Source organism: Bubalus bubalis, chromosome 4 (genome assembly GCF_019923935.1).
Source record: "Bubalus bubalis isolate 160015118507 breed Murrah chromosome 4, NDDB_SH_1, whole genome shotgun sequence".
In the NCBI taxonomy this organism is placed as follows: Eukaryota; Metazoa; Chordata; class Mammalia; order Artiodactyla; family Bovidae; genus Bubalus; species Bubalus bubalis.
In genome coordinates, this window is record NC_059160.1 from 93673081 (window position 1) to 93686172 (window position 13092).

The 13092-nt window shown below is 49.5% G+C and overlaps 1 protein-coding gene across 1 annotated transcript; it reads left to right on the forward strand.

The window, feature by feature from the left end:
• The first annotated feature begins 4729 nt into the window (after positions 1–4729).
• AMHR2 (anti-Mullerian hormone receptor type 2) lies at positions 4730–12382 on the forward strand. The gene is made up of 11 exons (XM_006047467.3): positions 4730–6498; positions 6781–6963; positions 7173–7364; positions 7634–7708; positions 7850–7968; positions 8064–8294; positions 9576–9690; positions 9833–10005; positions 10178–10325; positions 10511–10647; positions 12064–12382. The coding sequence occupies exons 1-11, from the start codon at positions 6447–6449 to the stop codon at positions 12271–12273; spliced, it is 1635 nt and encodes a 544-aa protein (XP_006047529.1). The 5' UTR covers positions 4730–6446; the 3' UTR covers positions 12274–12382.
• The last annotated feature ends 710 nt before the right edge of the window (positions 12383–13092 follow it).

Sequence of the window (13092 nt, forward strand, 5' to 3'; positions counted from 1 at the left end):
GGGTTTCTATATTCCCCTTTCCCAATTTTCTCCGTTGTTAACATTATCAGGATATATTCTCCAAATTAAGAAACTGACATTGGTACATTACATTAGCTGAATCCTAGGCTTTGTGGGCTTTATCCGTTGATGTCCTTTTTCTGTTCCAGGATCTGTTGCAGGATACCACATTGCATTTAGTTGGTATGTTTCCCTAGTCTGCTCTGTGACTGACAGTTTCTTAGTCTTTTCTTATTGGTGACTTTGACAGTCTTTGAGAGTACTGGCCATGTTCTGTAGAGTATCCCCCAATCTGAATTTGTCTGATTTTTTTTTTTTTCTCATTGTTAGACTGAGCTTACAGGTTTTGGGGGGAGAAAAAAGTACTACATAGGTGAAATGCCCTCATCACATCCTATCAAGGAGTGTGTGATAGCCATGTGACATGGATGATAAAACCTTTATCACCTGGTTAAGGTAGTATTTGCCTGGTTTCTTCACTTTCTCTTTCCCTATTCTTTGGAAGTGAGTCTGCTGCTGCTGCTAAGTCACTTCAGTCATGTCCGACTCTGTGCAACCCCATAGACGGCAGCCCACCAGGCTCCCCCGTCCCTGGGATTCTCCAGGCAAGAACACTGGAGTGGGTTGCCACTTCCTTCTCCAGTGGATGAAAGGGAAAGTGAAGTCGCTGAGTCGTGTCTGACTCTTAGCGACCCCATGGACTGCAGCCCACAAGGCTACTCCGTCCATGGGATTTTCCAGGCAAGAATACTGGAGTGGGGTGCCATTGCCTTCTCCGGGAAGTGAGTCTAGCCCACCCTTAATGGGGTTGGTGGGAAGTAAGCTTCTGTGAGGAAACTGCCTCTTTTTTATTAATTTAAACTAGCAAGTACTCATGTATATTTAAGTGGCTGGTTATAATCTAATTATACAATATTTTTGTTGCTCACATTGTCCCAGCTTTGAACATTGGAGGTGCTTTTGACTTCTGTGTCCCTTTGATATGTCTACATCCTCTTTTTTTTTTTCTTGAGCACTCTTTGATACATAAGATGCTTCAGGTTCATACTGTATTTTCCCTGCCCCAGCCCTAGATTGGCCATTTGTCCAGGGAGCCTTTGTTCTTTTTATTGGAGAATGGTAGTTAGAAGCCAAGATCTAGCTCCAACATATTTTGCATTTAGTTAATACCAACCTGTATCTAAAATGACTGAATCTGGATTATGGCCCCTTGAAACTGAAATTAAGTTAACGCTGACAGCCTTTCCCATTTCCCGTCAGCCTGTGCTTTTACTTGCCTTCGTACCTATCTAAGAATCCTTGATTGATGGTTTATACTGTAACTACCAGCATTCTTGATTATTTTTGCTCATTTGACCCCTTGTGTCCACTTCATCAAAGCACTCAGCCATTTGATTTTCTTATGTAGCTATTTGAAATATAACATTTTAATGTTTGGCTTTACTGGAGGGGTTTTTATGAGGAGGGGCTGTATGTTTTTTGGCTTTAGGAGTCTTATGTGGCCCTTTAAATAGTTCTGTCAGCTATTCAGTCAGCAAACATTTATCGAGCCCTTACTATGTGCTAGGTTGAGGATAAAAAATGAAGTAAGACAGGCCCTGCTATCAAATACTTAATAGTCTGGCATAGTAATGTAGAACTGCAAGTTTCCCAGTCTTGACCCCATTTTTCAGCAGATAATTTGCTTCTTATTTCACAGAGAAAACAGAAGCATCAAAGTTCTTCAAACTTCCCTCCAGTTTCCCATCAGATTTCCTCAAAATTCCCATCAAATTTCCTCAGACTTCCCTCTCTTCTAACATCTGCGTGTTCGCCAATACCAGTTTACCCCCTTCTAAGGAGAGAAGTGTTTTTCCTCTGCAAGGCCAAGCCTGCCACTAGTGCTCTCAAACTCATTTTCTTTGACTTCTTTTTGTTCTTTGTTTCAATAGTATTTTCTCCTTTTAAGTCTCTCCTGGAGAGACCTTTTGTCAGCCTATCGTGGTGGCTCAGAAGGTAAGGAGTCTGCAGTGTGGGAGACCCGGGTTCAGTCCGTGGGTTGGGAAGATCCCCTGGAGCAGGGAGTGGCCACCCACTCCAGTTTTCTTGTCCAGAGCATTCCATGGACAGAGGAGCCTGATGGGCTACGGTCCATGGGGTCCCAAAGAGTTGGACATGACTGAACAACTAACACTTTGACTTTTCAACCATGTTAAAATCTGCCTTTCTGCCCACCTCGCCCGTTTTGAAAAGCCTCTGTTGCTGCTTCAAGCTGCTAACCTAATTCTTTCCATTTCCAAAGTGAGTGAGAGAAGTTTAATTTTTCTCTTATCCACCTGTCTGGCCATTGTTGACCAAGTCGCTTATCAATACCAGCACCCTGGTTGCCTGCTCCAGTGGCCTTTCAGCCCGTAGCCTCTTCGACCTCTTTCCAGCAGTGTGTGTCTCAGTCCTTTTTTCCCATGAAGTGTGAAACTGAGGCACTTCTGGTTTTCCTTCAACCTTTATATGTTTTAGTCTCCTTCATAGCCACTTCTTCCTCTGTCCCTGGAATAACTGGCATTCCCCATCCTGGGTCCTTTCCTTACTCTCTCACCTCTGAACAAGTTGCATTCTCTCTTCTCTTTAGCTATTACATACATGTTGGTGACATCTAAATTAAAATCCCTCACTTTCTTCTCAACCTGGCAGCCTGCTTAGTGGATATTTTCATCTGAATGTCCCACAGATAACTTACTCAACATGTAAGGAAGAAAAAGAACCCTTTGTGTTCCTTACCTCACTTGCCATTAATACTCTTGATCATGTATACTTGAAATTTCAGAATCATCTTTTAATTCTCTTTCATCTATCAACATTCATTTGATTACTAATCCTGTCACTATTACTAACAGAGTGTATCTCCATTTTCCCCCTTCTTTTGGGTATGTTTTTTTGGCCTCTGGGCTTGGAGGATCTTAGTTTCCCAACGAGGGATTGAACCCAGGCCCATAGCAGTGAAAGCTTGGAGTTCTAACTACTGGACAACCAGGGAATTCCCTCCCTCTTTATTTCCACTGTCCTCGCACTCACCCTGGCTACTGCTTAGGTCTTGTAACTGATCTCCCTGAGCCTCAGTCGTCCATCTTTCACGTTGCCACCAGACCCCTGCTTAAAATCCTTTGCTTTTAGGAAAAGTACAACCTTTCCAGTCTGGTCCCAGTTTATCTCTAGTTGTGATTTTCAGTTTCATGTCTCATACCCCTTTCTCCTGCTCAGTCTCTGCCCCTCCCCCATGGCCTGGCCTCAACACACTCTTTGTGGTTTATACCTGTATTCTTGCTGCCTTTGTTCTTGCTGTTCCTTGGCTACAATAATCACCCTCCTTTTATTTGTTTTCAGTGTGATTACCTTGAGACAATTTACATCTTCCTTTCTCTGTGAAACCTTTGGACACCTTTCTTCCCTTGTCTTCTCTGCCCTGAACACAGTTTTAGCTTATTTGATCTTTCAGCTTATGTAGCTCCTTGTTCATACCCTCTAGCTAGACATAATTTTCCGGTTGCTTATTGGTATTTTCTCCTGCTTTTCTAGACTGAGTTCCTGGAGGGCAAGAATCACATGTATTTTGTAGGTTCAGCATTTAATGAAATACCTTTTTTAAGACTAGGATCTAATATTTTTTGAGTTGAATGGATAAACTCACTTTAGCTTTGTCATCACTGGGGTAAAAAGTAAACTATTGGGCCACCACAGACTTTAATCAGGGGATCCTAATGAAGAGCTTTGTGTATGTGGAATCCAGGAAGCCTTCCTTCCTTTGCTGAAGTTCTTTCTCAGGACCTTCCTGATCCCCCAGCTCTTAGATCCTTACCCCTTTTCCTCATCATCTCAATTCTGAACTCTGCCCAGAGCATGTAGAGTTCCCATAAACCTGACTGGAATGTTTCTATATTGAGAGACAATATTTTCGCCTTGAGAGTAGTTATCCAAGGCTGTGGGTGAGGAGACTGCCTTCCTGCCTGCTCCTTACCTTGCTCTCCTCTGATACTCCTGATGCAAGAAGCTCTTTTACCTTCAATTCCCCCCTCAGTCCCAGACTTTAGTTCAGTTCAGTCACTCAGTCGTGTCTGACTCTTTGTGACCCCATGAACTGCAGCACGCCAGGCCTTCCTGTCCATTACCAACTCCCAGAGCCTACCCAAACTCATGTCCATTGAGTTGGTGATGCCATCCAGCCATCTCATCCTCTGTCGTCCCCTTCTCCTCCTGCCCTCAATCTTTCCCAGCATCAGGGTCTTTTCCAATGAGTCAGCTCTTCGCATCAGGTGGCCAGAGTATTGAAGTTTCAGCTTTAGCATCATTCCTTCTAATGAACACCCAAGACTGATCTCCTTTAGGATGGACTGGTTGGATCTCCTTGCAGTCCTAGGGACTCCCAGGAGTCTTCTCCAACACCAGAGTTCAAAAGCATCAATTCTTCAGTGCTCAGCTTCTTTATAGTCCAACTCTCACATCCATACATGACTACTGGAAAAACCATAGCCTTGAGTAGATGGACCTTTGTTGGCAAAGTAATGTCTCTGCTTTTCAATATGCTGTCTGGGTTGGTCCTAACTTTCCTTCCAAGGAGTAAGCGTCTTAATTTCATGGCTGCAATCACCATCTGCAGTAATTTTGGAGCCCCCCAAAATAAAGTCAGCCACTGTTTCCACTGTTTCCCCATCTATTTGCCATGAAGTGATGGGACCAGATGTCATGATCTTAGTTTTCTGGATGTTGAGCTTTAAGCCAACTTTTTCACTCTCGTCTTTCACTTTCATCAAGAGGCTTTTTAGTTCCTCTTCATTTTCTGCCATAAGGGTGGTGTCATCTGCATATCTGAGGTTATTTGATACTTCTCAGTCCCAGACTTAGATCTGGCAAAGGAAGATAGTTGTAACTGAGTGCAGCATTCCACCAGCCTGGACTCCTAGAAGAGCCCAAGGAGGGATGGGCAGCTATCCATCAGCCTCAAAGCCCTGGTCATGCCTCTAGCTGCTGCTTCACACTACTGGGGCTTTGATACCCTCATGTAAGCTCCTCGGAAGACAGACTCCAGAATCATCCTGCATCTAAGCCAGATCATCCCTAGAAAGGGTTTCCAGGTAGCCACCAGCAGAACAGAAGGCTAGGAAAACAGGGAACCAGTCTCCTCTGGCTCTAATTCTCATGAGAGCCAGTTCTACAGTTTCTTCTGGGCAGTAATCTGATGGAGCTGGACTCCTGTCTCTCGATTGCGGCACGGATCTACACCGCTCTCCTTCCATCTCCGCGCTGACGTTCCCTCTACACACTCTGAGCCCTCCAGTCACAGTCTGCAGTTCCTGCAGCTTCATAGATACTGGAGATGTACTGTGGATATGAGTCACTCCAGGAGGCCCTTTCTGACCCCTCACTGTGTCCTGAGTTTCTCCTACGTTTGCTGACCTCTGGTGGTGATAGTTTGAACTGTACTATCTTTTTATAGTGGTCGGCTGACAGGTATTGGTACACATTTTCTCAGTCCATATTCAAATACTGTGTTAGAAAATATTTTTTACTGCTGAATTTTGTATTTTCTTTCAGGCATCATGGCCATAAATGCCAAAAAAAAAGAAAAAGAAAAAAACAGGGCCTGGGCTTTAGAATCAGACTTACTACGTCCAAGCCTAACTGCTATTTCCTGACCGAGTGACCTTGGTCAGGTTACCTAAATTCAGCTTTCTTACCTATAAAGTGAAGATAATAATAACTCAATGGGAGAATTAGATGTGATGATTGTAAAATTCATAGCCCTAGTCGTGCCCTAGCACATAGGTGCTCAATAAAGTTTGTTACCTTTTCTATAATGGTCATCAGTGTGATTTTTTAAAAATTTTAATAACATCAAATCTACCTTCATACACCTATTTTCAATGTGATTTTTTAAAAACTCTAATTTTATACAGCTGCTTTCCTGACCCTTGAGTTTAGAAAATCAGGTCAACTCAAAGTCTAGGCCTGTGAAGCCTGTCTGTGCCCACAGAACCGCAGATCTGAGCCCAGAAAATAAGAGCTAGAAGGGCTTTTGGGAACAGGTGAATGGCTCTGAGCACTTAACCTCACTTGGGTTTCCAGCCTGGGAAGAGCTGACAGCAGCCAGCACTTTTTCCTAGGGTCAGCAAAGGGCAGAAGTTTGGCATCACTCTGTTCTCAGTGGGAACTCTAAGGCCCCCTCCTCCCACTTTACAGAGAAAAGGAGGTGGCTGAACAGAGGAAGATACAGGACTGGTTCTCTGCTCCTCCCTCTCTCCCTGCTTTTCCCCACACCCATCCTCTCCCCCACAGCAGCCGTCTCCCCCACAGAGACGGGGAAGAGGGAGGAGGGTGGAGTTGGGGGCTGAAGGATCAGAAGCCCCACGGTGCTCTGTGTCTGAAGGAAGCTCTGGCCAGGGTCAGCTGTGCTGGCTCCTGCTGCCCCCTCCAGCATGATGCTGGGGGTCCTGGGGCTCTGGGCACTGCTTCCTACAGCTGTGCAAGGTAAGTGTCTACAGGGAGAAGCAGGGTCTTTCCAGCCACCCATCATGGGAGGGAGCACTTGAAGAGTGATGAGTGGAGTGGGTGAGTGAGGGTGAAGGGTACAGCCAGGTGTTACCTTGGTGGGGGTCACGTTCCAGGCCTCTGCTGACCCTGTTTCCTCCTGTGGCTTTACCAGGCTAGCTCTGCAATACGAAATATGTTTTGTCTCCCTCCCGGCTTCTGTCTCTGCCCCTGCATTCACTCCCATCTTGACCCCTCCCCTCCCCTTACCCTGGCCCGCAGCACCCCCCAGCAGGCGGACCTGTGTGTTCTTCGAGGCCCCTGGAGTGCGGGGAAGCACACAGAACCTGGGGAAGCTGCTGGATGCAGGGCCGGGCCCCCCCAGGGTTATCCACTGCCTCTACAGCCGCTGCTGCTTTGGAATCTGGAACCTGACCCAAGACCAGGCACAGGTGGAGATGCAAGGTGAACGGCACAGCATCTGCCAGGCATACCCGGGTGGGAGAGAGGCTCATCCTGGGTGGGGGTGGCCGCTGAGGAGGGCAGGAGAAATGGAATGTGTGGAGGGAAAGAAAAGGCTGTGAGAGATGGAAGGGATGCCTTCTGTGTTCCCAGACCCGTACACACTCTGTCCCTCCCTTTCTCTCCTCCTCCTCCCAACCCCTCTGCGTCAGGATGCCGAGACAGTGATGAGCCAGGCTGTGAGTCCCCCCGCTGTGACCCAAGTCCCCGAGCCCATCCTCGCCCCAGCTCTACTCTCTTCACCTGCTCCTGTGGCGCTGACTTCTGCAATGCCGATTACAGCCATCTGCCTCCTCTGGGGGGCCCTGGGACACCTGGTTTGGAGGGCCCCCAGGCCATCTCAGGTAGCCACCCAAGGTGCTGGAGCCAGGTGGGGGCTGGGGCCCAGGTTAGAGGAGAGGTTAGAACCAGGGCCAATTCTCACCCTACCGCTGTCCTAAGCTTCCCTCCTCCTGGCCTTGAGAAGTTGGTTGCCCTGGTGACTGGAAGATAACGGGGCTTGTGACCAGGGTGGGGGTGGGTAGAGAAGCAATTCTCTGAGGAGAGGGAGAGAAGCAGAGAGCAAGGTTTGGGGCAGGGCTCACCCAGTCTTCTTTCTTGCTCTAACCTCCAGGGGAGTCCACCTGGATAGCGCTGCTGCTGTTGGGACTGTTTCTGCTGCTGCTGCTGCTGAGCAGCAGCATCTTGGGTACTACTCTACCCCACCCCACCTTGTGATCCCCAAGGCACTGCCCCAGCGCTCTGACCCCTCTCCAGGCTCTCCTGACCCCCATCACTTCCCAGTCTCCATGCCTGGGTACCCTGACCCTAAGGCTGTTCTCTGCCCCAGCCCTGCTGCAGCGGAAGGCCTGCCGAGTGCAAGGTGGGCCAGAGCCAGAGCCAGAGTCAGATTCAGGCAGGGACTGGAGTGCTGAGCTGCCGGAGCTGCCTGAGCTATGCTTCTCCCAGGTGCCCAGGGATGGCGGGGAGGGGGCCTCTGGGCACTCCCAGAGAGTGTGCTGGAGAGGAAGCCCGGCCCAAACCCAGCACCATGTCCCCACCAGGTCATACGGGAAGGAGGTCACGCAGTGGTGTGGGCTGGGCAGCTGCAAGGCAAGCTGGTAGCCATCAAGGCCTTCCCCCTGAGGGCTGTGGCCCAGTTCCAAGCTGAGAGAGCGTTGTACGAGCTGCCAGGCCTACAGCATGACCACATTGTCCGCTTTATCACCGCCAGCAGGGGCGGCCCTGGCCCCCTGCCCTGTGGGCCCCTGCTGGTACTAGAACTGCACCCCAAGGTGAGGACCGAGGACTGTCTGTGTATGGGAAGGTGGGGCGGGGAGTGGTGGCAGCTAGGCCCTGTTCAGGCTTGTTCCTTTGCTGTAGATTGCCTTTTCTCTAGAACATTAAATATGCTTTTTAATTTTTTTTCTTTTTATTATTATAAGCAGTACTTGCTAATAATTTTGACTTACAATATATAGACAAGGAAAGGGAGAAATCAAAACAATTCATATTCCCAACCTTAAGGAAAACCAATGTTAAAGACAGATCTCTGGGCACAGACTTCCAAATTCATTTATCTATCCATTCAACTAATATTGATGAACAATATGTTGCTGGAAAAAAACACACCCAGCCCCTGACCTTTCCAGATTTTACAGAGTAGTAGGGGAGACAGAAGGGAATCAAGCAAACACAAAAAGAAATGCAAAGTGTCAAGTGAATTAAGTGCTGAAAAGGTCCTATAAGAAAAGACTAAGGAGGCGTAACTCAAAGGGAGGATCATGAGCAAAAAGGATGAAGAGAAACAGATAGGCAGGGGCAGACCGCACCAGCCTTGTAGGCCTCTAAGGACTTGGGATATCGTCACCTACAGTTCCTCCACCTCTGAAATCTTGAGTTCTGCAAAGTCTCTTCTTTGACCATATACCTCACAGCCCAGCTCAAAAATCTCTTTTTTGGTTTTGTTTAACTTTCCGGGCACACTGAAGGCGCTCAGTAATGTCTGTAGAATGAGAGACTCCACTGTTCCTTTCCTCCCAGCTGCTCCACACCAGCTGCTCTACCCAATGGCTCTCCCCACCTGCGCCCTGCTATGGGGTGACACCCCAGGGCAGGGGACTCATGCGGGTGCCCCTACCTAGCCTACTCGGCCTCTTCTGTCTTTATCCCAAGTCCTGTGAGGCAGTAAAAGGTGGTTAAAGGTGAGTGATGCCGGCAGTCAGACTGCTGGGGGGTCAGGTTGTATGACTCTCTCACCCAGGGATTTCCAGTAAGCTCCTCATCCATAAAACAGGAATGACAGGAGTACCCACCTCCCAGGGTTATAGTGAGGGTTACAGGAGGCCTGGCACGTGCCAAGTGCTCAGGACACTTAAACTTGAGCTACTATTTTTCCTGTCAATCTGAGTGATGTACACCCTCACTCCTGCATTGCCTACTGCCTTGCTCTGGGTGTGTCATGTGTAAGTCTGCTGGGTGACGCGGAGGAAGTCTGACAATTGATCTCTGCTCCTTGGGGTGAATCAGCCTCCTCCAGCTTTGTGTGTCCCCCTCTTCTCTCTGCTTCTCCCCAGGGCTCCCTGTGCCACTACTTGACCCAGCACACCAGTGACTGGGGCAGTTCCCTGCGGATGGCACTGTCCCTGGCGCAGGGCCTGGCATTTCTCCATGAGGAACGTTGGCAGGATGGTGGGTGAGCTGGGGCCCGGAAGTCATGGGAGTCAGGAGCCATGCTGCTGTTTCTGATTTTCCCTTAGCTTGGAGGGGAAGGATTGGGTCAAAATGACAAAGGAAGAAGATCCGTGCCCCTTCAGCCTGGCTTCTCCCACAGGCCAGTACAAACCAGGTATCGCCCACCGAGATCTGAGCAGCCAGAATGTGCTCGTTCGGGATGATGGGTCATGCGCCATTGGAGATCTGGGCCTCGCCTTGGTGCTCCCTGGCCTCGCCCAGCCCCCAACCTGGGCCCCTAGTCAACCCCGAGGGCCGGCTGCCATCATGGAGGTCAGTACTCTGGAGGAGGGTGAGACCCAGGATGGTGGTGGTGGTGCTGATGAAGCAGCGACAGTGCAGCAGCCCCTATAGTGTACGGGGTGCTGCTGAGTCTAGTCGGGGGCTTGTTGCTCGGACCAGTGTTGCGGTGAGGATTGCCATGGAGATGATCCTTGCCGTCCAGGCTGGCACCCAGCGGTACATGGCACCGGAGCTCTTGGACAAGACTCTGGACCTTCAGGACTGGGGCACAGCCCTGCGGCGAGCTGACATCTACTCTCTGGCTCTGCTCTTGTGGGAGATTATGAGTCGCTGCCCAGATTTGCGACCTGGTGAGGATGGATGTGACAGCGGCCCCCTCCCTGCCCCCCCTGCCCCCCGCCCCCGTGCTCCACCTGCTCATTCTAGACTCACCTACCTCCTGACCCAGGAAGCTCTACCTTTCTCCCTCTTGGTCTTTCTACAAGAAGGCACCCCTTGGGCTACCTGACACCTAGCCTCATGTGCCTTTTCCCAGACAGCAGACCACCACCCTTTCAGCTGGCCTATGAGGCAGAACTGGGCAGCGCCCCCACCACCTGTGAGCTGTGGACCTTGGCGGTGGAGGAGAGGAGGCGCCCTCACGTTCCATCCACCTGGTGCTGCTTGACCACTGTAAGAGGGTGCGGGCTGGGGGGCTGGGGACCTGGAGAGTCTCGACACGGGCTTCAGGGACCTATGCACCAGGACAGCCCACCTGTTCCTATCCCTTCTCCTCTCCCACCACTCCTGGCTCATGTTCAGCTGGAGCTGGGCAAACTTGCTCTGTACTCCAGTTCATCCCTTTCCACTGTAAGCCTCACATAGCCCGTTCCTGAGACACACACCTTCCTCTTGCTCAGGTTTGCCTTGTCCATCCCTCTTCTCTCCATCATCAGTTTGCCCTGTTCCTCACTTCCTTCCTCCAGGAAGCCCTCCTTGGCTTTGCTTCTGGTCTGAGCTCTGCCCCCAAGATGGCTGCTTTCCTGGTACACTGGAGCCCAATATTTGTTTTTAACATTTTTTTTAAAGTATTTATTCATTTGTTATTTTTGTGTATGCTGGGTCTTCACTGGGGCATTTGGGCTTTCTCTAGTTGCGGTGCGTGGGCTTCTCTTGTTGAGGAACATAGGCTCTAGGCCAGCAAACTTCCCTAGTTGTGATGCATGGGCTTATTTGCTCCACGCCACGTGGAGTCTTCCTGGACCAGGGATCAAACCTGTGTCCCTTGCATTGGCAGGTGGATTCTTAACCACTGTACCACCAGGGAAGAATAAATTTAAAAACATTTATTTATTTATTTGGCTGCATCGGGTCTTAGCTGTGGCACGTGGGATCTCTGTTGCACCATGCGAGATCTTTCACTGGGGCACACAGACTCTCTGGATGTGTTCCTTGGGCTCCGGAGCACACAGGCTTAGTAGATGTGGCTTCTGGGCTTAGTTTCTCCGAGGCATGTAGGATCTTAATTCCCCCACCAGGAATCGAACCTATGTCCCTTTGAATAGCAAGGCGGATTCTGAACCACTGGACCACCAGGGAAGTCCCCTGGAGCCCAATATTCAATCCAATAATTTCCTCATTCTGTTTTACACCTGTGTTTCTGTCACGACCCAATTAAAGCCAGAACTAGGGATAAGGTTAAAACAGTGCCTGAATAGTGGAATTTCAGGGTTTCTGCTGAAAACAGTTTCCTTACAGGAGGCCCCTTCCCCTGCTACCTGATCTGAAGTTTCTACTGCACAAGTGTCTGTTGGGTTTGGTAACAAAGGCTAGGTATTGTTTGCAGAAGACCCTGGTTGCCTGAGAGAAAGGAGCAGTTAAACCATTAATGAGTCTGAACTAGCATCTCAGAGGAAAAGGTGGACTCTTTGGAGAGAACTTTTCTCATAAGAGAGGAAATGAAAGGTGTGATTTAGGTGAAAGGGAGGAAGGAGGCTCCAGGAAGGAACAGTAGAGGAGTGTTGAGACCTGGGCCATCAAGGATACCTTTTAACGCTGGGGCCACTCAGGGTCCTGAAGTAAAGCCTGCCTCCCGGTCATTCTTCCCAGGACCCTGGAGGCCTGAGAGAGCTCCTGGAGGACTGCTGGGATGCAGACCCTGAAGCGCGGCTAACAGCTGAGTGTGTACAGCAGCGCCTGGCTGCCCTGGCCTCTCCTGAGGAGGCCCACCCCTTCCCTGAGGGCTGTGCGCAGGACTGCTCACCTTGCTGCCTGGAAGACCATCTCTCCACTCCTCCCGTCTGCCATTCTCCCCAGTAGGCTGCAGCTGAGTGCCTGCCACTTCACGGTTCAGCAAGGCCCTTTTTCCAGAAATCCTCAACCTACCTGGACTACTTCTCCTGTGTAAATATGCATTATGTAGAACCTGTGTTTGTTGTTGTTGTTCAGTCACTAGATCGTGTCTGATTCTCTGCGACTCCATGGACTGCAGCATGCCAGGCTCCTCTGTCCTCCACTATATTCTGCTGCTGCTGCTAAGTCACTTCAGTCATGTCTGACTCTGTGCCCATAGACGGCAGCCCACTGGGCTCCCCGTCCCTGGGATTCTCCAGGCAAGAATACTGGAGTGGGTTGCCATTTCCTTCTCCAATGCATGAAAGTGAAAAGTGAAAGTGAAGTCATTCAGTCATGCCCAACTCTTAGCGACCCCATGGACTGCAGCCTACCAGGCTCCTCCATCCATGGGATTTTCCAGGCAAGAGTACTGGAGTGGGGTGCCATTGCCTTCTCCGACTATATCCTGGAGTTTGCTCAAATTCACATCCATTGAGTTGGTGATGCTATCTAACCATCTCATTCTCTGCTGCCCCCTTCTGCTTTTGCCTTCAATTTTTCCCAGCATCAAGGTCTTTTCCAGTGAGTTGGCTCTTTGCATCAGGTGGCCAAAGTATTGAAGCTTCAGCACCAGTCCTTCCAATGAATATTCAGGACTGATTTCCTTTAGGATTGACTGGTTTGATCTCCTTGCAGTCCAAGGGACTCTCAAGAATCTTCTCCAGCACCACAGTTCAAAAGCATCAATTCTTCTTGCTCAGTCTTCTTTATGATCCAACTCTCACATCTATACCTGACTACTGG

What these genes read in the sequence shown, in the direction of transcription:
- AMHR2 (XM_006047467.3), top strand. Translation starts at nt 6,447, where the DNA reads ATGATGCTGGGGGTCCTGGGGCTCTGGGCACTGCTTCCTACAGCTGTG. An exon ending in CTGCCCAGATTTGCGACCTG is followed by an intron (nt 10,326 to 10,510) that starts GTGAGGATGGAT and finishes GCCTTTTCCCAG; the next exon opens with ACAGCAGACCACCACCCTTT. An exon ending in CCTGGTGCTGCTTGACCACT is followed by an intron (nt 10,648 to 12,063) that starts GTAAGAGGGTGC and finishes CATTCTTCCCAG; the next exon opens with GACCCTGGAGGCCTGAGAGA.